This window comes from Loxodonta africana, chromosome 16 (genome assembly GCF_030014295.1).
Source record: "Loxodonta africana isolate mLoxAfr1 chromosome 16, mLoxAfr1.hap2, whole genome shotgun sequence".
In the NCBI taxonomy this organism is placed as follows: Eukaryota; Metazoa; Chordata; class Mammalia; order Proboscidea; family Elephantidae; genus Loxodonta; species Loxodonta africana.
In genome coordinates, this window is record NC_087357.1 from 68,726,102 (window position 1) to 68,750,794 (window position 24,693).

The 24,693-nt window shown below is 51.8% G+C and overlaps 1 protein-coding gene across 4 annotated transcripts in view; it reads left to right on the forward strand.

Annotated features, from left to right (window-relative positions):
• Window positions 1–24,693, forward strand: part of ADAMTS14 (ADAM metallopeptidase with thrombospondin type 1 motif 14) — a 104,695-nt gene that overhangs the window by 66,859 nt on the left and 13,143 nt on the right. For 3 of the 4 annotated variants that reach the window (XM_064269668.1, XM_003409048.4, XM_023547041.2), the window contains exons 8-19: window positions 1,837–1,980; window positions 2,985–3,117; window positions 4,502–4,615; window positions 6,774–6,922; window positions 9,234–9,409; window positions 12,785–12,918; window positions 13,320–13,443; window positions 14,442–14,522; window positions 15,792–15,955; window positions 17,008–17,176; window positions 17,697–17,829; window positions 20,421–20,628. In XM_064269668.1, coding sequence (XP_064125738.1) covers window positions 1,837–1,980; window positions 2,985–3,117; window positions 4,502–4,615; window positions 6,774–6,922; window positions 9,234–9,409; window positions 12,785–12,918; window positions 13,320–13,443; window positions 14,442–14,522; window positions 15,792–15,955; window positions 17,008–17,176; window positions 17,697–17,829; window positions 20,421–20,628 — 1,729 coding nt within the window. Of the gene's footprint in view, window positions 1–1,836; window positions 1,981–2,984; window positions 3,118–4,501; window positions 4,616–6,773; window positions 6,923–9,233; window positions 9,410–12,784; window positions 12,919–13,319; window positions 13,444–14,441; window positions 14,523–15,791; window positions 15,956–16,978; window positions 17,177–17,696; window positions 17,830–20,420; window positions 20,629–24,693 lie in introns of all 4 variants that reach the window. The other variant, XM_023547042.2, reaches the window with a different exon arrangement.

Here is a 24,693-nt window from a genome sequence, read left to right on the forward strand (position 1 = left end):
GACCCTGGCTGTCCCCAGGGGCAGGGCTAAGGAACAGATTCTTCCAGCCCCCGGCCCAAGGCCACAGGCTTGGAAGGAGCTGAGGAAAGGAGAGGAGCAGGTGAACTGAAAGGGCAGACTGCCGCCCGTCCCGCCTTAGCCCTTTCAGCACAGGGCCCTCCCTTCAGGCTTTACCCCAGCTCGGCCTTCATGGGCAGGGCGCACCTCCTTGGCCTGGGCCTCGGTTTCCTCATCTATGTCATAGAGGCTGACACTGGGAAACCTCTAAGGTCCCTTCCTGCAGTAAAAGCTGATGGTTCTGTGTATTCCTGGTGCCAGGAGCTTGTCTTTCTGTGGGGAGGAGTCCGCTCTTCCCTGTGGTGGAGAGACGCAGTCAAGCTCTGTGAACTAAATCCTGCCTGGGTCCTGCGCCATCCCCGTGAGCGATTATGGATCAGACCATTGTGACCCATAGGGTTGTCACTGGCTGAAAATAGATCGCCAGGGAGTAGGTTGCCCGGCCTTTCTTCCTAGTCCATCTTAGTCTGGAAACTCCACCGAAGCCTGTTTACTATCATACCAACATGGAAGCTCCACTGACAGACAGGTGGTAGCTGCACAGGAGGTTGGTTGGCTGGAAGTGAAACCCGGGTATTCCCCTTGAAAGGTGTGGATTCCACCACTGAACCACCAGTGCCCCCATTTACGGTCAAGCTTAGAGGCCCATTTATCCACCTGGTGGTCGAGAGTAGATGTGGCCATCTGGGAGTACTTAAGAATTTAGAACCTTGGGGCTTTGACATTAAATATAAAGAGCAAACTCCTCCTCCCTGCCCCCCAAGGTAATAGTTAACCTTTTGGTCCTTTAGACTTTTTTCCTACAGCAGAGGATATACATATTTATATATAAAAAAATATATACTTACATAAATGTAGAAAAATATACATTTGCATTTTTGAACAAAATTTTTCTTATAACCTGTATTCACTCAATATACAAAGTCTTCTTTCCACATTAATGTCATTTTAATGGTTGCAGTTTACTACATACTATGAAATAGTTATTAAGTTATCCAGTCCTCTATTTTAAATATTTAGTTTTGGGGTTTTTTGGGGGTTAATTTCTCCCTATGTTAAACAATGTTGCAGCGATGAATGTCCTTGTAGCTAAATCTTTTTCTTTATTTTTATTGTGGTAAAATGTACGTGACAATACATTTGCCATTTCAATCATATTCACATGTACGATTCAGTGGAAGGGCAGGCTTTTTCATTTCACCCATCACTTTAAGCTTACCTAACGTGCAAAGTTCTGTGCTGAGTATAGTGGGGTCTTGGAGAAGCTCAGGAGGCTGGCCCACAGAGGTGTCTATTCTGGTGCCGAATCAGGTAAATAAGACTCCGTTCTCGCAATCGAAGACCTTTGGGCCTTGTGGGAAGATGGCACCTGAGTTGTTAAATGATGGTGCAGGTGGCCCCTGCTGTTGGAAGGCAGCCCGCGGGTGGGGCCGCCAGGGACAGCTTCCTGGAGCAGGAATGGGGCTTGAGCTGGCCCTGGATGCTGTGAGGCCGGGAGTGGGGTTTGAGGAGGAGAAGGGCATGCTGGATGTAGAAGACAGCTGGCAGAAAGGCTTGAAGGACAGAATAAGCCCGACCCCACAGGGGCCAGACAGCAGCCTTGGAGAGAGAGGAGTGATCCTCCTCCCCACGGTCTGGTTGGGAAACGAAGGCTGGGAGGTGCAGTCCGAACCTGTGGTCAGGGCAGCGTCTCCCACCGCTGGTCCGCCAGCCTTTCTCAGGGCAGCCGCCCAGGGTGAGACTGGGGCCTCCCCTGCATCCTCCCCTCCTCTCTTCCAGGCTCGGCATGGAGCACGACGGCCAGGGAAACAGCTGTGCCGATGAGACCAGCCTGGGCAGTGTCATGGCACCCCTGGTGCAGGCGGCCTTCCACCGTTTCCACTGGTCCCACTGCAGCAAGTTGGAGCTCAGCCGCTACCTCCCGTGGGTCACTTCCGCCCTTAGAGCCTGGGGGGGGGGGCTGGCGCCTGCCACTCGGGGCAAAGCGCACACCGTTGGCTGTCCACCCCAAGTCACCCCACCTCCATATCCGCCTACCCCCTCCCTAACTTGACCCTTCTGTGACTCTTCTAGCCCCCCTGCACCCTCACCCGGCCTGGCCTAAGCACCCCTTTAGCATCCCGGGCGTGTTAGCCCAACGCTCCAGTGTGCGCGGGTGCCACCTGCATAGAATTCTTGCTAAAAATCCAGACCCCCTGGCCCCACCCGAGATGCTAAATTAGTCTGTCTGCCGGGGTTGGACCTGGGAACCTGGCTTATCAAGCACTGCAGGCAATAGTCATGTATGCTAAAGTTTAGGAGCCACCGGGCTGGGGGTGGGGCACCACTGGGTCCCCAGGGCCTCAGTAGGGGCCTGCCCCACCCCAGCCCCCCAGCCTTAATCCCAGCAGCACACACTCAGTCCCAGCCTTACTGATCGACTTCGGGGGTCTCCAGGGACATGGAGGTACAGGGCGAGTTTTAGATTCGGGAGGCCTGAGAATGGGTGCCAGACTGGATTTGGGTGGGGGTGGGTGGAGGAAGCATCGGCCAGGGCCCCTGCCCAGTGTGCATCCTGAATGGGGGCTGACTTTTCTTTTCCCCTCCGTGTGAAGTGGGTCCCCAAATTGTCCACAGAGCAACCCTTCATCTTGGCCATAGTGTGACCCCTAATGTGGGCAAAACTGACCCGCTAAGATACCTGCAAGCCGAGCCTTAGCCCTAGTCCCTGGGTGCCCTTCCAGACACAGACGCTGGTGGAAGCAAGGTCCCGAGTAGGCGTGGGGATGCTCAGGGCAGCCTGCTCCTGGAAAACCAGCTCCCGCGCAGGGCAAGTGGCTCTTTCAGGCTTTCCTTTTTCCTTAGCCATTAAAACCCCCCAGCCCCTAGGAAAGGAGAGCTTGGGAGTTTCTGCCCTGGGCCTGGCTCACCCCTGTCTCTGCCGGTAGCTCCTACGACTGCCTTCTGGACGACCCCGTTGAGCCGGCCTGGCCCCAGCCTCCCGAGCTGCTTGGGATCAACTACTCAATGGATGAGCAGTGCCGCTTTGACTTTGGCACCGGGTACCAGACCTGCACATCGGTGAGTGCCCACATCCTCTGCCGGGGCCATATCCTGTGTTCCAGGCTGGGCACTCACAGAGAACCTTCCACCCAGCCGCCTGGTGGCCTGGTGATGGACTGGGCAGGTACCCCGGGGGTACAGGGTGAATGCCCGGCCCCCCTGCCTCCTCTATGCTCTGTCCAGGTGCACCGGCGGGGGGCAGGTGTGTGCAGTGGCTTGACAATGCCTTTGCCTAGGCAAGATGTAGGCGTGGGTAGGACAGAGTGGGCTGATGGGTGTCTGGCTGGGCTGGTAGCTTCTGCAGGGTGGTCTGGGTATCAGGTCAGGTGCTGGGCTCTGGCCAGGTGGAGCAGTTGTTCCCACGGCCTGCTCTTCAGGGGTTTAGCGGAATTCTCCTGTACCCACTCCTCTCTTCTCTCCAGGGGGGCCAACTCCGTGTTCCCCTCCATGCCTGGGGAGATAGATACCAGGGGGCACAACCCTGTCCCTACCCTGAAGGCAGCACAGGGGACAGCCTGGACGTCAGACAGAGCCACCCAGGATAGAACTGAACAGCCACTGAGGGGGTGCGTAGGCTGAGGCTCCGAGAAAGGATATCTCAGGGTGAGGGCTTTCTGGAGGAGGTGGGCCTTGGTGACCTGAGAGCCTCAACTCCCCATCTGGGAAACACAGGCTCCTCCTCACCCCTGCAGAAGCAAGAGGCCCTGCTTGGTAGTATGAGGAGTCCCTGTGTGTGGCCACCTTCCCCACTGTCCAGGCCACAATGGATACACAGTGTGACAAAGCACTGCTTCAGGCTGGAGAAACAGCCTGGGCCATGGGGTTTAGATGCCCAAATGCTGCCATTTGTAGGATGCTGGTGTCACTGGCGGAGAATCGTAGGAGAGGGTATTAAGGCAGTCAAGGCTGTCCTGGACAGTCTGAGACATATGGTTATCACCCTCCGCCATGGCTGGGTATCCTCAACCCTTGTTTGGGTGCTGAGACCAGCAGCCCTTCACTGCCTCCCACACACACGGGGCTTAGGGATTGTGGGTGGGCCCAGACCTCCCCAGAGCCCCTAACCCTGGTCCCAGCTCAGTGACAGAAAGGCTTCTGCACAGGCAGGCAGGTAAGGCTTGGGGAGGGGCCAGGACAGTTTGGGCTGTAGCTGGGTCCCTTCTTATCCTGCCCTGTTGGAGAGGGCAAGGGTCGCTTTAGGCTGTGGGTGCTTGGGGTGGAGTCAAGCTTGAGTGTGTGGGGCTCTGGGTGCAGGACCCATCCTGTCTACCTCACAGTGCTCTGGGCCCCACACCTATCACATGCTCCTCTCCCCATCATTGCCCTTTATTACCCTGTGGACACCTGTCCAGAGCTGCAGAGCCAGCCCAGTCCGGTGACCCCAGTTCCCCTTGCTACATAGTTCAGGACCTTTGAACCCTGCAATCAGCTGTGGTGCAGCCACCCGGACAACCCGTACTTCTGCAAGACCAAGAAGGGGCCCCCACTGGATGGGACCGAGTGTGCGCCGGGCAAGGTATCTGCGGGACTGGGCCGCAGCAGGGGGCCCTTCCTGGGGTGCAGGTCCAGGGCACATGAATGTGGGGGTGGGCAGTGCTGAAGGATAGGTGAGCACCTAAAATACAGGTAGGTATGCATGGAGCCTTCGCACGTACTCACGCCCATTTTCCTTTCATGCCTCTCACACCCTTTGTGTAACACCACAGACATTTGCTGCTAGTCCTTTCCCAAGTATGACGTTGTCTCATAGCCCATTTGGCAGGCATCCTTACTCCCATTTTACAGATGGGGAAAATGAGGCCTAAAGAGCTCAAGGAACTTGTCTGAGGTCACAGAACAGGGAGTCAGTAGCAGAGAAGGAATTGAGGGAAGATTCCATGTGCCCTGCCAACCCTCCTACCCCCTTCTCATGCTGTCTGTTTCTCTCACACGTGTGCCTCACCCCCAACGCACACACAAATCTGCCTTTTCACATATTTCCTGGCATGTGCTGCTCTCCCGCATGTGTGGGTGCTGGGGCTTCATCTGCCGGGGGGACCTCATGGCTGGGTCCGAGAGCCCTGAGCTGGGATCCAAAACCACCTCTGCAATATTGCTAGCCCGCCCTCGATCACTGTGTGGACCAAGCACTGGACTGGTCCAGGCCCCCCTGAGCCCTGGCCAGGCAACCCACCTACCTCTCAGTTCTGAATCATGTCAGAGCATCTGAAAGAACCCTGAGGGTATGGGGCATTAAGAGGCGGGGGCACGATTATGGTTCAGCATCAGCTGTGAGCCCAGCCACAGGCGACTGTAGATTATTCTGCCCCCTCCAGCCTGCCCTCTGCCCTCACCACAGGCACATCCGTCTCATGCCTGCCCTGGGGCTGTACCCCGTGACACATGGATGGGGCTTCCCTGTGCTCCTGTGAGCCCTACACCTGGTTACACCTGCCAGGTGTTATACCTGCACAGGTGTTTCTACTTCCTAAGTTTTCCCAGGCATTTTTAAAGCTCCAGGCCCTCTCCAGCCACAATTTCACGTAACTGCTGATCAGTGACTCAGTTTTAGATGCATATTGGGGTCCTCTGGGCAGCTTTAAAAATCCCCCCACCCTTACCCAGGACAGGGAGTGACTGCAGAAGGGCAGGAGGGATCTTTTGGGGACGATAGAAATATTCTAAAATTGGATAGTGGTGATAGTTGCACAACTCTGTAAATTATGAGAAGTCCTTGAAGTGTACACTTACGCAAGTAAGTTTTATGGTATGTAAATTATACTGCATTCAAGCGTTTTGAAAAATCCCTACCCCTAGATATCCTGACTAAAATGGTCTGCGGGTAAAGGCCAGGCATGTGGAGTTTTATAAGCTCCCAAGGTGATTCCAAGGTTGAGTACAAAACGTAAACCCAAACCCACTGCCGTCGAGTGGATTCTGACTCATAGCGACCCTGTAGTTAATCTCTTGAAAAAGACCTGGAGAGTTCTGCTGTATTTCTTCCCCGTTGCCCTGCAGGAAAAGGGAGTGGAGTTAACTTTGGCTGAGGCCTGCTTTGAGACTGTGCTAAGTGCTTTGTGGGTGTTAACTGCCTTCAGTTCTTAGAATAGTCACATTTAACAGGTAGGTAAACTAGGCTCAGCAAGGTGAAGTAAATTCTGCCAAAGCCACACACAGCATGTAAGTGACCGAGCTGGGGCTCAAACCTAAGTGTCTCTGACTTGAGTGCACATACTCCCTTTATGACAGGCTTGGCTCCCAATGACTTTGGGAAGGTGATTTCAAGGTGTGGAGCCGAGATCAACTCCCGATAACGTGGGGAGATTGTGTCTTCTGTCCCCCACTAGCGCTTTATTCCACTCTTCCGGGAAGATGAACAAATAGTTCCATGTTTGTTGTCATTGTTGATAATAGCTACCATTTACAGAGGACTATGTAAAATTCCATGTTTTACATTTGAGGAATAGGCTCAGAAAGGTTTACACAGCTCAGGGCGAACTTAGACTTCTGTCTAACCCCAAAGCAAAGTGTGCTCTTAATCTCTCCTCTCAAGGCTCCCTCTCCCCTCTTCCCCATCCCCGTCTTTGGTCAAGCCCCTGGTGCCCACCGGCCAGACTGGGTGCCCGTCGGGTGGTTTCCATGGCAGGCCAGGCAGCAGTGCTGCAGGGTGACCTCACACCCTCTGCTCCACCCAGTGGTGCTTCAAAGGTCACTGTATCTGGAAGTCCCTGGAACAGTTGTATGGCCAGGATGGAGGCTGGAGCTCCTGGACCAAGTTTGGATCGTGTTCGAGGTCATGTGGGAGTGGAGTGCGATCCCGCAGCCGGAGCTGCGACAGCCCCCCGTAAGTGTGCTTGGTTGTGTGGGCAGGACAGGGGACCCCTCTTAAGGGTGAGGGCATGGAGGGGAAGGCAGAGGGGGGATGGGGCAAGGGGCAAGGGGCAAGGGAGGATGCAGGTGGTGGTGCATTCTAACGGGTGAGAGCCTGAAAACGTGGGGTACACATCACTCACACCTGCACCATCAGGTCACCCTCTGTAAATGTGTCTGAGCCAGAGATTCTCAAACAGTCGTATGCAGAAGATTCCTTAGAGGGTCGGGTGGCCCAGGAGTCCGCCTGTTTAACAAACCTTGTGTGATTGGACCCTCAGGCTAAACATTGAGAACACACTGATCCAAACTCTCAGTAAGGCTCCTGGGTGGGACGGTTTGCACTCGACTACTAAACTAAAGGTTGGCGGTTCTAATACACCTAGCAGCACCTTGGAAGAAAGGTCTGGTTATCTACTTCCATAAAGATTACAGCCAAGAAAACCCTATGGAGCAGCTCTACTCTGTAACGCATTGGGTTACCAGGAGCCAGAATCGACTCAACAGCCAAAGATTTTTTTTTTTTTTTTCAAAGTTTTCAGTAGCCACATCTTAGGAGAATAAATTCCCCAAGTTTGTTTTCTACCTCATGAAGCAAAACTTCCTTTCGTTATTCTTAACTTACTTCTTTCTAACATCAAATCTTCCTTACCACCCCTCACAAATACCAGCATTCTGGGGAGAACAAGTCCATCTCTCCTCTCTCATCCCCTCTGTGAATTGGAACTTCTCAGCCCCAGCCTTCCGTGGCCTCTATCTTTCAAACTGAAGCAGCCTGCTTTAGAGCAGCCTCATGAGAGATAGAGGCAGCCCAGGCTCCAGAAACTAGGGATTCTGAACCCCCAAACAGGCAGGACCTGGCCTGACCCCCTCACAGTGCTGAGTGCTGAGTACTGCAGACCCCAGACTCCTAGAACCCCAGTGACTATAGAGTGGTCATCCTCCCCCAGCATCCATTTATGCCATTTATTTACCTCCAGAAATGGGCAGTTCGCTAGCTGTTGAAGCAGGCTCTCCTTTGTCAGATGGCTATAGTGATGTGTTAAAAATATGAGTCAAAGTGACTGGCTTGTAACTTCTACCTGCAGGTGGTACAGAGGCCAAAGGTGTAGAAAGGCCCAGCAGTGCCTGCTCCGGTAAACCAGCCTCACAGTCAGGTCAAACAGTTATCCTCTTGGCCAGAACTACCATTTATTGAGCTCTTCCTCCGAATAATAACTTTTTTATTTTATGAAGCTTAAAGAAAGAATATGTGTCTTCTGAGCACCATGGCAGCACAGATTAAGCATTTAATAAATGACAGCTTTTGTTACAATAATTATTGTTACAGTGTATCTAGCACTTTCTCTGTGCCAGATATGGTGCTAAGCACTTAAGTCCATAAACCCGATGCTGTGGAGTCGAGTCTGACTCATAGCGATCCTGTAGTACAGAGTAGAAATGCCCCATAGGGTTTCCAAGGAGTGGCTGGTGGATTCCATCTGCAGACCTTTTGGTTAGCAGCCAAACTCTTAACCACTGTGCCACCAGGGGTCCACTTAGGTGCATAAACCCATGTCATTCTCCCAGCAGCGCTGTGAGCTGGGTACTATTAACCTCGTGCACTTGGATGCTTTTTTCAGTAATCTTACGCAGTCCTTTTAACTTAATGGAGAAGAAAGTGTAGATGGCTTTCAAATACCTTTTCTTATTTATTCTCCACAGACATGCCAGGCAGTAGGTAAGGGGTATTGTGGTCCCTCTTTTATAGTGGAAGGTAAGGCACAGCAAGGTTAAGTGACTTGCCCAAGGCCACACAGCCAGGACTTGGAAACCAGCTCTTCCGACTCCAAATCCAAGTCTCTCTCTACCACTCCTTAGTGTTTTAAGATAGTAAATGGAGGTGGATACAAATAGGAGTAGTTGGGTCATTTATTGCTTATTGAAGTTTTGTGTAATGGATTGAAGGAATATACAAAAATAAATAAGACAAATTTCTGTTCCAGTCCATGTGGAAGGGCTGAACCTCTCTCTGTCTTACACACCCACTCGTGTGCACGCACACACACACACACACACACACACACACACAGTGGAATAGGAGGCATATGCCTAAAGGGCAGAGCAATCAGAGAGCAGGCGATGGGGGTCACTCTCTAGTTTATAAGTTAGTGGAGCCCTGTTTTTTGCTACTCTAAAAGGCTGAACTGCCCCTGGTGGCCATATGGAAGCCTGTTCCCCCCCAACCCTCCTCAGCCTCACCTTCCCAGACAGCAAGGTCATCAGTCTCTCTGTGTCTGCCCCAGCCCAGCCTATGGAGGCCGCCCGTGCTCAGGGCCCATGTTCAAGTATCAAGTCTGCAACAGTGAGGAGTGCCCGGGGCCCTACGAAGACTTCCGGGCCCAGCAGTGCGCCAAACGCAACTCCTACTACACCTACCAGAATACCAAGCACACCTGGGTCCCCTACGAGCCTGAGGATGGTGAGCAGGCCCTGCTTCCCCCTACCACCCCACCCCCAGCATTGGTCCCCCACCCCCCAGTTCCCTAGGGCATCTGCTGGGCCTACATCTTCCCAAGCAGGGCCTCCCACCATTTTCCAGCTATTGCAGCTGGGAACACACCTGGGCTCACCAGTGAGGGTGGAGGGATAGTTGGGGCATTGAAAGGGACATTGAGTCCGCAGATTACCTGTACCATTGTATGGCCTGTTCACTGCTTACCTCTGGGGGCATCATCCTCATCAATGTCTCCCTGACTTGTACATTTATTATGACGGTTTCCTGGCAGATGTAAGTATAGACAGTCCTCGGGTTATGTACGAGATCCGTTCTGAACTGTGTCTTTAAGTTTTTAAGTCGAACTTGTAGGTAAGTCCGAACAGGGGCTTTTGGTTCTTATTAGCCTTACTTTAGTGCAAGAAAAGGCTCGAAGGCTTTTCAATGATTTAAAAGCTGCCTATGCGGCAGGCGAAGGGGATTATGATAAAAAATTTGTTGTAAATAGGGTTGGTTCTCTCGTTCCAAAGTGAGGACAAATATAACACTAAAGGGCAGGTAGAGTTGTCTGTGTAAGTAGGACGTCCATAACCAGGGACTGCCCATGAAGTGTCTTCAGGAAGGGGCACTTTGCCCCGAGGTGCCATGGAGGTGGCAACAGTGCTGGCTATTGGGGTTGGGTGGCTTTCAGACATCTGTCCTTACCTGCCCATGGCACTGTACAGGTGTGAGTGCCCCTCACTTTATGTAACCGGCATCCCAGAAAGCTCAGTCCTGTTACATATCATTATTTTAGGCCATATGAATTGTGTTACTAACTGGTTCCCCTGGATGATACAAACGGTTAATGCACTCAGCTGCTAACTGCAAGGTTGGTGGTTCAAGTCCGCCCAGGGCTGCCTTGGAAGAAAGGCCTGGTGATCTACTTCCAAAAATCAGCCGTTGAAAACCCTATGGAGCACTGTTCTGCTCTGACACACATGGGGTCACCGTGAGTCAGAGTCAACTCCATGGCAACTGGTAAAATTGGATTACTGTTTGAGTAGTCACTGAAGGTGACTCGAAGGGCAGGCAGAAGGGAGTCTGTGGGTTTCTCCTACTGAACCCTCCAGGCTGTGCTGGGATAGACATAGACTTCAGGACTCATACAGAGAGGCTCTGAACTTGGGTCCATGCTGGTGCCATTCCCACCTGGTTTTAAGCATCTCTAGAGATTTTTTTAGAGATGGCTCCCAGAGTGGCCAAGATAAGCCAGGGTAGGGCTGGGATTCACGGTGTCTTTGAGCCTTGTCTTAGTCATCTAATGCTGCCATAACAGAAATACCACAAGTGGATGGCTTTAACAAAGAGAAATTTATTTTCTCAGAGTTTAGTAGGCCACAAGTCCAAATTGAGGGTGTCAGCTCCAGGGGAAGGCTTTCTCTCTGTTGGCTCTGGAGGGAGGTCCTTGTCCTCAATCTTCACCTGGTCGAGGAGCTTCTCAGGTGCAGGGACCCTGGGTCCAAAGGATGCGCTCTGCTCCTGGTGCTGCTTTCTTGGTGGTATGAGGTCCCCGACTCTCTGCCTGCTTCCCTTTCATCTCTTGAGAGATAAAAGGTGGTGCAGGCCACAGCCCAGGGAAATTCCCTTTACCTTGGATCAGGGAGGTTACCATCCCACCCTAATCCTCTCAACATAAAATTACGATCACAGAATGGAGGACAACCACACAATAGTAGGAATCATGGCCTGACCAAGTTGACACATATTTTGGGGGGGAGCACAGTTCAATCCATGATAAGCCTCCAGACTGGAACGAACTTAAACAGCCCTCTAATCCCACCTCTCTCCTGCCTGGCCAGGAGGCCCTGAGGAGCAATCCCCCAGCCTCTTGTGGGCCCTCATGGATGAACACTCACCCGTCTACCCAATAGCCCTCAGCCTCAGACAGCTCTGGTTAGAACCACTTGCCTCTCCTGAGCCTGGGGAGCCTCTTTGTATCCCTGGCTGCAGAGTATCATACCACAGGACCCTAAGCTCTCTGCCTGTCCTTTAGCAACACAGAATCTTCAAGATAGAAGGTTGTCCATTGAAGCCAGGGCACAAACTCTGGGGCATCCTCGCAGGGGATGCCCTCCCTCCGTTTGGATCCCTCCTGTTCCGGGCAGCTCACCACCCCCTTGCCACTGCCACCAGCTTCCATTGCTGACCAGAGACCTGCCTGCCCAGGGTGCACTGGGCAGAGGCCTGCCTGAGTTCTGGTGGGTTTGAGCCCCACCCAGCCTAGGCCCCCCAGGAGTCTGCTGCCCGTGCATGAAATCCAGGCAGATTTGGATGTTGTGGCTTGAGTCCCAAGTGCTGGAGGCAAAAAATCACCAAGTGTCACAGGATCCCAGGGACCAGGAACAGGGACCCGCTCTGAAATCTCACTGAGGCAGGGGCTTGCTTTGGAAGCCTTCCAGGTCTGCTCAGAACCTAAACAAGCCATGGAAGGGGCTGGGAGGCCAGTGGGGCAGCTGGCTGTGGGCTTTTCCCAGGACTTTGAGACACATTCCAGGAAGTTAGCTAAGCCCCAACCTCCTTTTTTCTAAAAAGCGTAGCAAGTGTTTATATGTTCTCTGGAATCTCCTTTTTAGGACATCAATAGCCCAGATAGAGAAGAGAACATTTCATCGTTAAAGCCAGAAAGGACCCTCTTTCCTCCCTCATTGCCACTCCATTTTACGAACCTAAATACAGACCACTCTTCTACCTATTTTCACATGGCCTTTTAATGTTAGACATGTCCAGACACACCTTCCATCATGACCAATGAAGTATATGTAGAGGTCAGAGCGGGACTTGAGCAGACTGTCTGGGTTACCGTGTGGCTGTGTGGCCTTGAGAAAGTTCCTTTACCTCTCTGGTCCTCATTTTCCTCCTCTGTAATGCTGGATCCAACCTCTTGAGATTTTGAGAGGTTTATATGAGTTAATTCACGAAAAGCATTTAAAGTGGCATGTCAAGGGTGTGTAAAGTTTTGGAAGTATCTGGTACACGGTGAGCATTTACTAAGTGTTTGCCTATTCCTTTATTGTTGTTGTTGTTATTATTATTTTATCACTTGATTTTTCTCAACAACCTGCTGTGGCATTTTGCTGAACAGAGATACTGAAAATAGGGACCTAAGGCTCAGAGAGGCCAGATAATTGGCCCAAGGCTACAGGCTAATAAGTAAGTGACGTAACAGGAATTTTTAACTCCCAAATCCACAACCAGTGCTCCTGGCCCTGCCTGAGCCAGCCCTGCACTTCCTGTGTAGACCAAGTGCCGGTGTCCTCCTGAGCCAGCTCCCATCCTCAGAGCTCCGCTGGGGACTCAGGATGGCTCCTCTCCCCACAGACACCCAGAAGTGTGAGCTGATCTGCCAGTCAGCAGACACAGGTGATGTGGTGTTCATGAACCAAGTGGTCCACGACGGGACGCGCTGCAGCTACCGAGACCCCTATAGCCTCTGTGCCCGTGGCGAGTGCGTGGTAGGTTCCCACTCCCAGCGCCCAGCTTCTGCCCTTACGTGGAGACCGGGAGGACTGCGTGGACTGCCCTGACTTCTCCTGAGCTAAATAAACATTGCCTCACTTTCCCCACCATGAAACCCCTTTGATCCTCAAAACCCTGGCATGCTGGAGGGGTCACTACTCGGCCCCATTCGAGGGGACAGGAGACAGCAAGAACCATTACCACATCAGTTTTAAGACCTTGCCTTTGCCAAACGGTGAGCTCACAGAGAGCCTGTTCAGAGATGCTCTCAGTCCAGGGCTTCTTGCGTGGTTGGACACTGGGTCCACAGCAGTCAGGTGGCTGGGGCCTGGGGCCCACGAGGGGGGGCCAGGGTGGGCAGGGAACCTCTTCTCATTGACCTCGCCTCTGGCCTCAGCCCGTCGGCTGTGACAAGGAGGTCGGATCCATGAAGGCAGATGATAATTGTGGAGTGTGTGGTGGTGACAACTCCCACTGCAGGACTGTGAAGGGAACCCTGGGCAAGGCCTCCAAGCAGGCAGGTGAGCAGGCTGCATGCATGGTCTGGGGGCAGGCAGGAGGGACTGAAGTTCTGTTCCAGCCAGGGTCCCTCAGGTGGGCCCTCCTACTTGAGCCAGGAAGGGGCCCTGAAGCCCGTGTGAGCCAGAAGCTGCAGCCAGTTAACCTCATCTGGGTGTGCTACTGCCCACATTTGGGGCTCAGTAGCTCAGAGGTGCATTTTCCTGCTAGTTGATGCGTTGTGCTAGGGGCTGAACCATCTCGTCCTTCCTGGGGCAGTTGGTGGGAGTGAGGGGTCAGACAGGTCTGACCAGGCTGGGCTGGTCATTTTATTTTCCTCTCTTCTCTCTCACCTTTTTTTTTTTTTTAAACCTGTAGTGCCTCCTGCTTTGAACACCTGGTGCCTCCAACTTCCCTTTTCAACTCCAATCTAGCCAAACTTGATATTGAAAAGGGCCAGGGATTAGTCCTTTACACCTTAGTATGAACTGAATACTTCCCCGTTGGGGATGTTACAGCTTTGCCTTGCCTCTTCTTGTGGTTGATGACTCTGAGAATGGCTAATTTCCAGGCCTCCAAAGGGGAGGGCCTTGGGGCCAGGGTAGCCCTGCTGGGTTTTCATGGCCTATCTCCTCCAAATCCTACAGTGGCTTGAGGTGTGAAAAAAACAAGAGACAAGACATCGGAGAAGAAAAAAAGGAAGGGAAAGGGCAGAAGTGAGAGATAGTGGAGGATCAAGAAAGTGGGAAATAATAGCAACCAACACACACACATAACAACCCTTTAGAGTTTACAGGACACATTAAACTAGAACATCTCGTTTGATCCTCACAACAACCTTGTGGAAAAGGTCCCAAACCTATTTTACAGATGAGGAAACTGAAGTTCAGAGGGGTTCGGTGATCAAATGAGATGTTTCCTGGAGCTTTAAAGCCCTGGGTACCTGGGGGGTGGGGGTGCTGAGTGGTGGGTCCCTCAGCTCAGGGTGCTCCCTTCTTTTCTGGATCCTCCTCTCTGGCAGGAGCTCTCAAGCTGGTGCAGATTCCTGCGGGCGCCAGACACATTCAGATCGAGGAGCTGGAGAAGGTCCCCCACCACATTGGTGAGTGCTGGTGTCCGAGGAGGTTCACTGGATAGGACAAGACCCTAGTGTAGAGGGGATTCTGCAAACTTGAGTAATGGACAGAGACCCTTTTAAAATTTGTTTTTAAGTTGATGTCAAACAGGTAACCCATTCACATGGTTCACATTTCAAAGGTATAAAAAAGGATCCAGTGAAGAATCCCCCTCCCGGCCCTGTCCCCAGCCTCTCACTTTCCTTTCCCAGGGGCAACCACTGTTGCCAGTTTCTTGTGCACGTGGATGCCTTTTAAAGGAAAACCATTTTCACAGACCATATCAGTTGACTTTTTTTTTTTTTTTAATTGAGGCAAATTCACATAAAATTAAATTAACCATTTTAAAGTGAACTGCATATCATGCCACCCCAAAACTTAATGGTTTCAAATAATAACTGTTTATTGCTGCAATTCTGTGGGTCCACAATTTGGGCTGGGCTCAGCTGGGTGATTCTTCTCCTAGTCTCACCCAGATTCACTTATGAGAATGCAGTCAGCTGGTGGTCTAGGATGGTCTCACCCACGTGTCTGATGGTTGGTACTGGCTGTCAGCTGGAGTGACAGGGCCTTGTCTCTGGCAGGCCAGCCTGGCATTATATACATGATGTCTGTCACATGGTCCTCAGGAGTAGCAAGAGAGGGCAAGCCCCAGTGTACAAACACTTTTCAAGTCTTTGCTTGTATCATGTTTCCTAATGTCCCATTGGCCAAAGCAAGTCACGTGGCCAAACCCAGATTCAGGGGGTAGGAAAACAGACTCTCTCGATGGGAAAAGTGGTAAAGTCAAAGTGCAAAAGGGGCACGTATACAGGAATGGGAGGGATTTGTGGCCATTTTTGCAGTTTATCACATGGACCCTTAAATTAATTTTATTAGAATGATACTTAAACACATAGTCATGAACTGGTTGTCTACCCTTTATGCATAAAAGTTAAACGACAATAACGCCAACACATTAAAAATTAGAACCCCCAAATAAATTAAATCAATAAAGTTCAGATTAAGAACATTAATATGGTGTAAGAGATGATGTCCGCCAGGATCCAGAGGTAGGGATGGTGTCTTTGGGGACAGTAGAGTGACCTGCCTGACTGGGGAGGGCTCAGGTGGGAGGAGTGGCAGATAGGCAGGGGTGGTCCGAGGGAACCTCTGGGAAGGCCTTAAGTGTCACATTCATGGGCGCCCTAGGAGGGACTGGCTCATGCGCCCATTGAGGGGAATAGAAATCTGTGTGACCCTCTCCCCCCGCCCAGCGGTGAAGAACCAGGTCACAGGCAGCTTCATCCTCAACCCCAAGGGCAAGAACGCCACGAGCCGGACCTTCATGGCAATGGGCCTGGTGTGGGAGTATGCAGTGGAGGACGCCAAGGAAAGCCTCAAGACCAGTGGGCCCCTGCCCGAAGCCATCGCTGTCCTGGTGAGCCCCTGCTTTCACCTCTCCGGGGTCGGAGGCAGGAATGCAGTTAGGGCAGGGTGACTGGTGCTGGGCCACATGGCAGGACTCGGCTGGGAGCTGCCCTCTGCTCACCAGACTGCCTATGCTGCCCCAGCCTGTCCCCCCAGTTTACTACTGTCCCCACTGCTGAGCTGGCATGAGCCATTCCAGTGTCATCAGCAGCCCGGGCCAAGGCCAAGGTGCCCTCTGTCCTGGGCCAATCTCCTCCTTTGTGCCCAGAGACTAAACAACCCCCTGCCCCAGCATGGCAAGCCAGGAGGGAAAAAGAACAGTTTTCTCTGTCAGACCGGAGGACGCCACACACAGGGAGTCTGTCTTCCTTAATGCAGGGTCAGAAGTGGGATCTGGGGGGAGCCGTCTAGGGGCAGGAGGGACAGGGATGGTTTGCCACCTGAGCTCAGGAGGGGCCCCTTGGGCCTGTAAGACAGCTGACCAGGGGTGCTGATGGACATTGCCCACCTCCTGAGAGGGGTACAAGCCACTGTCCTGGCTGGGCCCACCTCTGCCTGTGCCCCTCCACCTCATAGACCATGGAGAGGGCTAGTTGAACAGGTTTGCTAACCCAGCAGACCAGGCCAGGGCAGCTCCGTTTGCAGTGTCCTTGGCTCCAGCTGGGGGCAGGGAGACCTTGGGCAGCTCTGTTCCTGATGAAACCTTCACTAGTGGGGAGGTCCTGGAGGGCAGCCATATTAATTCGATCCACATGTATTCCCATTTCCCAGTCTTGTGGTCTGGGAGTGTGGTGCTCCCGCCTCGTTTGAACATAGGTCTGTGGGAGGGGAAACATTAATCCCCTGGGCACACAGATGCTCTCAGGCTTGGTATACAGTAGGTGCTGAGCCTTACTGTGCTGCATGGCCACTGATCCGAGTGGACTCACCAGGCCCTGCTAAGCGCATCCTCCCCGCTTTCTCTGCTTCTGCTGTGACCCACATCCTTCTCTTTGGCATCCTGCCCTGCTGGACTCACTTCTCTGCTTGCCAGTCCTTGTGCCACCTCCCTGCCTCCCCCAGGTGCTCCCCTCAGAGGAGGGTGGCCCCCGCAGCAGCCTGGCCTACAAGTACGTCGTTCATGAAGATCTGCTGCCCCTTATTGGGAGCAACAACGTGCTCCTGGAGGAGACAGACACCTATGAGTGGGCGCTCAAGAGCTGGGCCCCCTGCACCAAGTCCTGCGGAAGAGGTACCGCCCATCCGGTCCGGAGCCCCAGCCACCTCATGGGGCAGCCCGGGGGCCTCCGAGGAGGAGGGAGCTGGGACTACCCAGGCGGGTCAGGGGCTACATTGTCTCCATCTTAGAGTCCCACTTGCTGCCTCAGCTGGGTCCCCCTAGCTCACCGTCTCTGCTGCCAGAGTGTGCAGTGCTTGCCTCAGTTTTTCCTTGGAACCCCATTCTGAGCAGGGCTCTTGGGACAGGGTTAGGGTGGTGCTAGGGCAGTATCCAGGGCAGGGTGGCTGCCCTATAAGAGCTCACGGGCTGTGCAAGGAGGCAGCTGTCCAATGCCACATGCCCACTGGAGCTACCTGGGGCACTGATCAAGGAAGGCCTCCTTCACAAAGTGACCTGGGCAGGAGAGGGTGCAGAGGCACACAGGAAGGTGGGTTTGGCCCTCAGGCTCTCCAGAGGTTGCTGTCCCTGGGGCCCCAGGCAGGGCAATGAGACACTGGTGGACCAGGCCCATGGCAGCCTGCCCTCCCCCCAGGTATCCAGTTCACCAAATATGGCTGCCGGCGCCGCCGGGACCACCACATGGTGCAGCGGCACCTGTGCGACTACAGGAAGAGGCCCAAGCCCATTAGGCGGCGCTGCAACCAGCACCCATGTGTCCAGCCCGAGTGAGTGCTCCCAGTCCCTGCCCGGATCACAGCCCCTCTCTCAGCCCTGGCCCCAGGAGGAGGGGCTGTTGAGCACAGAGGCATGCAGCCCTACAGCCCATCTTCCGGAGCCAGAGCAGCAGCCCTCCCAACCTCTCTGCCCCTCTGGGGTTTCTGGGTCATTAACTTCCGCCCCCCAGGAGAAAGAAGACGTTCCCTTTGTTCTGTCCTCCCAGCACTCTTTTACACATGTGGAAACTACAGGTCCAGTTTGGAGACCTGGTTTTTGTCAGTGATCTGGCTGGTTCACACAGGTGAAGGGACCTCAGTGCTCCCAGCCCCTGGCCCTGCCAGAATGCCGTTCCTCTCTGCTGGGTAATCTGGGGCACAGGGGTGTGGCTGCCCACTAGCCACCTAGCGCGCTCTAACCCCTGTGTGGGATTCCTCCTGTGGAGACAGGCTCTTTTGAGCACAAAGTCATGTCCTTGGGGTTAGTTGGCGGGGACTTCAGGGAGAGGAAAGAGCCATGATTTGTGGAGGAATCAAGGTCAGGCCTCTCTGAGCCCGTTGCGGAGCCCACCCAGCGCCTTCTTAGCCCCACCCAGGTCCTGTCTCCCCGAGGCAGAGCTGAGAGTGCTGCAGGAGTCCTCCCTGGGTGGGGGCGGGGGTGCCGACTTGGCCTTGATGGGACAGCAGCTCCTCCTCCCTTGGCTAGGGGAACATGGGATCAGGGGCCCAGGTGGGAGCTGGGGCCAGCAGGTGCCCTGTGCCCAGCCTCAGCCCTCCTCCACCTGGATGGCCTTCATAACCAGCCCCTCCACACTCCCCTGGGACTTTTTACTTTATGCTGTTATTCAGACCATTTACCCACAAACATCTGTGACCACAGAGTGTACAGTGTGTGAGCAGAGCCGGCCACGTGGAAGTGGGCAGGCCACCCCCGCCAACCCCTCCCCAGCTTAAAGTTGCCAGATGAAGTTTTGGGGATTTTTGTTTTTAAAAGGAAGGGGTTGGCTTTGAAAATATGCCTGAAAGAGCCCGGGTTTATTACTAAAAGATGCCCTGGGAAAGGGGGCAGGAGTTGGGGGAAGAAAAAAGCTTTGCTATTGTCTGCCTCGGGCAATGGGCTCCTACTTATAAAGTTTTTGAAGATGTTTGAAAAAGAGCTTGTGGCTAAAAGACATCTGGAGACTGTGAGCGTAGATGATCAGAACTAAAACCCTGTGGGTGAAGATGATGGTAGCAATAGTGCTTGCCACTATTAACTGCCTACTGCATGCCACAAGGAGCCCTGGTGGTGCAAACAGTTAACCATAAGGTCAGCAGTTTGAACTCATCTAGCGGCTCCATGGGAGAAAGACCTGGCGATCTGCTTCCATAAAGACTGTAGCCTAGGAAATCCTATAGGGCAGTTCCACTCTGTCACATGGGGTCACTATGAGTCAAAACCAACTCAACAGCACCTAAAAGCGAAGGAGCCCTGGTGGCACGGTGGTTAAGAGCTTGGCTGTTAACCAAAAGGTTGGCAGTTCGAATCCACCAGTTGCTCCTTGGAAACCCAATGGGGCAGTTCTACTTTGTTCTATAGAGTCACTGAGTCGGAATTGACTCGACGGCAATGTTTTGTTTTTTTTTTTCACAACAACGTTGCATGCCAGGTGCCTTACTGATATGAAGTCCTTTAATTGTCCCAAGGGTCCCATCAGAGAGGAGAGATGTTCTACTATTATCCTTTCAGGACAGTGGCTTTTATCTCGTTTGTGCAGTGCTCGCTCTCAGCACCCAGTACAGTGCCTGCCCACAGTAGACACTCAAATGTTTTTTTTTTTTATAATTTTTATTGTGCTTTAAGTGAAAGTTTACAAATCAAGTCAGTATCACACAAAAACCCATATACACCTTGCTACACACTCCCAATTACTAGACAGCCTGCTGTCTCCCTCTACTCTCTCTTTTCGTGTCCTTTTCGCCAGCTCCTAACCCCCTCCACCCTCTCATCTCCCCTCCAGGCAGGAGATGCCAACATAGTCTCAAGTTAGACACTCAAATGTTCATGGAGTGTTGAAAGAACCCTGATTTACAGATAGGGTAACTGAGGCTTGTCCCTGGGTAGCTCAAATAGTTTGCACTCAACTACTAACCTAAAGGTTGGCAGTTCAAACCCACCCAGCAGCGCCTCGCTGCTTCCGTAAAGATTATAGCCAAGAAAATCCTATGGAACACAGTCCTACTGTGTAACACATGGGCCGCCATGAGCTGGAATCATGGTGAAGGCAGTGGATTTGGTTATGTGTTCATTTGTTTTTTAACTGAGGCTTAGAGACATTCGTAGCTTGCCCAAGGACACTCAGGGTGCCAGGATTTAAATCTGCACTATACCCATTTTTCAGATGAGATGACCAAGAGAAGGAGGGAATAGTGTCCTCTCTAAGGCCACCCAGGCAGGCATTGCAGAGCCGGGTGGACAGTGGTCTTGGCCCCCAAGCATCTCAAAGCCCAAACCCACACTCTAGTTCCCACCTGCAACTGTTCTGGGGGGTGGGAGGCAGCCCTCTGGGAGGAAATGTCTCATGGTCCATTTCCCCTCTTCCTTCCACCCTGTCTGTCTCCAGGTGGGTGACAGAGGCGTGGGGCACCTGCAGCCGGAGCTGCGGGAAGCTGGGGGTACAGACGCGGGGTGTGCAGTGCCTGCTGCCCCTATCCAATGGCACCCGCAAAGCCATGCCAGCTAAGGCCTGCCCCGGGGACCGGCCTGAGGGCCGGCGGCCGTGCCTCCGCGTGCCCTGCCCAGCCCAGTGGCGCACCGGAGCCTGGTCCCAGGTGAGTGGCCTTCAGGAGGATGGGAGAGGCTGGACCAGAGGGGGCCTTCTAGGAGGCTGAGGGAGGAGGTAGTCTGGGTGGGGGGAGGTGTGGTGGCAGGAGTGGGGGAGGCAGTGGCAGAGGTAGGAGATCTGGTGTTCCCTGCAGGCAGAGAGCTTCTGGCTGAATTTCTTTCTTCCCAGATCTGATTGGGTTCTTCTCAAAACAAAGTGGAGTGCCCACCCCGCCCCGTGGCACAGTTCTGTGCTGGGCCCTGACATTCATTTACTGTCTCCTTTTCTCCTTTGAACTCACACAGAACTGTGAGGCATGGCCAATAGCCCCATGTTACAGATGAGCAGATTAAAGAGCAAATATTCACTGAGCAGCAGCTACTTGGCAGGCATTGCACGAGGAATGCTGGGAACCCAGCATCAACCAGACAGACTAGCTAGGGGCACACACTAGACGAGTGAACCAATGACGCGAGCGCTTGCAGAGTGCAGCGGTGCCGACAGCAAACAACAGCGACAGGAGATCTAGAGCGGAGGGTGGTCAGGGAGGGCCTCTCTCGGGAGGTGGTGTTTGAGCTGAGATGGAGGGATAAGGAAAGACCCTGAGGCAGGAAAAACTTGCAGTGTTTCAGAAACCGAAAGTACAGAGAGGCTGCAGCTTACCGACAGGGGCAGGGGCTAGCAGATGACATCGGAGAGGTTGTTGTTAGGTGCCGTCAAGTCAGTTTCGGCTCATAGCAACCCTGTGTGCCACAGAACGAAACACTACCCGGTCCCGCGCCATCCTTACAGTCGTTGTTATGCTTGAGCCCATTGTTGCAGCCACTGTGTCAATCCACCTTGTTGAGGGTCTTCCTCTTTTCCGCTGACCCTGTACTCTGCCAAGCATGATGTCCTTCTCCAGGGACTGATCCCTCCTGACAACATGTCCAAAGTATGTAAGACACAGTTTCACCGTCCTTGCTTCTAAGGAGCATTCTGGTCGTACTTCCTCTAAGACTTGTTTGCTCTTTTGTCAATCCATAGCATATTCAATATTCTTCGCCGACACCACAATTCAAAGGCGTCAATCTTCGGTCTTCCTCATTCATTGTCCAGCTTTCACATGCATATGATGCAATTGATAATACCATGACTTGGGTCAGGTGTACCTTAGTCTTCAAGGTGACATCTTTGCTTTTCAACACTTTAAAGAGGTCTTTTGCAGCAGATTTGCCCAATGCAATGCATCTTTTGATTTCTTGACTGCTGCTTCCGTGGCTGTTGATTGTGGATCCAAGTAAAATGAAATCCTTGACAACTTCAATCTTTTCTCTGTTTAGCATTGTGTGGCTTATCGGTCCAGTTGTGAGGACTTTTGTTTTCTTTATGTTGAGGTATATTCCATTCTGAAGGCTGTGGTCTTTGATCTTCATCAGTAAGGGCTTCAAGTCCTCTTCACTTTCAGCAAGCAGGGTTGTGTCATCTGCATAACGCAGGTTGTTAATGAGTCTTCCTCCAATCCTGATGCCCGGTTCTTCTTCATATAGTCCAGCTTCTTGGATTATTTGCTCAGCATGCAGACTGAATAGGCATGGTGAAAGGATACAACCCTGGCGCACACCTTTCCTGACTTTAAACCACATAGTATCCTCTTGTCCTGTCCAAACAACTGCCTCTTGATCTAGGTATAGGTTCCTCATGAGCACAATTAAGTGTTCTGGAATTCCCATAATTTGTTATGGTCCACACGGTCAAATGCTTTTGGATAGTCAGTAAAACACAGGTAAACATCCTTCTGCTATTCTCTGCTTTCAGCCAGGATCCATCTGACACATCAGCAGTGATATCCCTAGTTCCATGTCCTCTTCTGGCGGTTTCCTGTCGATATACTGTGATAGCTGCTTTTGAGTGATTTTCAGCAAAATTTTGCTTGCGTGTGATATTAATGATATTGTTTGATAATTTCCACATTCGGCTGGACCACCTTTCTCGGGAATAGGCATAAATATGGATCTCTTCCAGTCAGTTGGCCAGGAAACTGTCTTTCAGATTTCTTGGCACAGACAAGTGAGCACCTCCAGTGCTGCACCCATTTGTTGAAACGTCTCAATTGGTATTCCGTCAATTCCTGGAGCCTTGTTTTTTGCCAATGCCTTCAGAGCAGCTTGGACTTCCTCACTCACCACACTCGGTTCCTGATCATATGCTACCTCTTGAAATGGTTGAACGTCCACTAATTCTTTTTGGTGTAATGCCTCTGTGTATTCCTTCCATCTTCTCTTGATGCTTCCTGCGTCGTTTAGTATTTCCCCCCATAGGGTCCTTCACTATTGCAACTTGAGGCTTGAATTTTTTCTTCAGTTCTTTCAGCTTGAGATACGCCAAGCATGTTCTTCCCTTTTGGTTTTCTATCTCCAGGTCTTTGTACATGTCATTATAATACTTGGTCTTCTTGAGCAGCCGTTTGAAATCTTCTGTTCAGTTCTTTTACTTCATCATTTCTTCCTTTTGCTTTAGCTGCTCGACTTTCGTGCACAAGTTTCAGTCTCCTCTGACATCCCTCTTGGTCTTTTCTTTCTTTCCTGTCTTTTCAGTGACCTCTTGCTTTCTTCATGGATGTCATTCCATAAATCGTCTGGTCTGCGGTCGTTAGTGTTCAACGCGTCAGATCTATTCTTCAGATGGTCTCTAAATTCAGATGGGATGTACTCAAGGTCGTATTTTGGCTCATGTGGACTTGCTCTGATTTTCTTCAGTTTCCACTTGAACTTGCATATGAGCAACTGATGGTCTGTTCCACAGTCGGCCCCTGGCCTTGTTCTGACTGATGATATTGAGCTTTTCCATCGTCTCTTTCCACAGATGTAGTCAATTTGATTCCTGTATATTCCAGCTGGCGAGGTCCATGTGTATGTTCACTGTTTATGTTGGTGAAAAAAGGTATTTGCAATGAAGAAGTTGTTGGTCTAGTAAAATTCTATCATTCGATCTTGGGCATTTTTTCTATAACCAAGGCTGTATTTTCCAGTTACCAATCCTTCTTGCTCCCATCTTTCGCATTCCAGTCACAGTAGTTACCAATGCATCCTGACTGCATGTTTGATGAATTTCAGACTATAGAAGCTGATAAAAAATCTTCAATTTCTTCATCTTTGGCCTTAGTGGTTGGTGTGTAAATTTGAATAATAGTCATTATTAACTGGTATTCCTTGTAGGCATATGGATATTATCCTATCGCTGACAGTGTTGTATTTCAGGATAGATCTTGAAGTAGTCTTTGTTCTTTTTGACAATGAATGCAACACCATTCCTCTTCAAGTTGTCATTCCCGGCATAGTCCAGTTCAAAATGGCCAATACTGGTCCATTTCAGCTCACTGATGCCTAGGATATCGATGTTCATGCGTTCCGTTTCGTTTTTGACAATTTCCAATTTTCCTGGATTCATATTTTGTACATTCCACATTCTGATTATTCATGGGTATTTGCAGCTGTTTCTTCTTATTTTGAGTCATGCTACATCAGCAAAGGAAGGTCCCGAAAGCTTGATTCCATCCACATCATTAAGGTCGACTCTATTTGAGGAGGCAGCTCTTCCCCAGTCATCTTTTGAGTGCCTTCCAACCTGGGGGGCTCATCTTCCAGCACTATATCAGACAATGTTCCGCTGCTATTCATAAGGTTTTCACCGGCTAATTATTTTCATAAGTAGACTGCCGGGTCCTTCTTCCTAATCTTAGTCTGGAAGCTCAGCTGAAACCTGCCCTCCATGGGTGACCCTGCTGGTATCTGAATACCGGTGGCATAGCTTCCAGCATCACAGCAACACGCAAGCCCCCACAGTACGACAAACTGACAGACACGTGGGGGAGGTAAGTGGGGGCAAATGGTGCAGGGCCTTGTAAGGGATTAGAATTTATTCTAACAACAATGGGAACCATTTATATTTGTTTCCTAAGGGCTCCCTTAATGAAGTACCACAAAGCAGATGGCTTAAAACAACAGGAATTTCTTGTCTCACAGTTCTGAAGCCTGGAAGTCCAAAGTCAAGTTGTCAGCAGGGCCATGCTCTCTCTGAAGGCTCTAGGAGA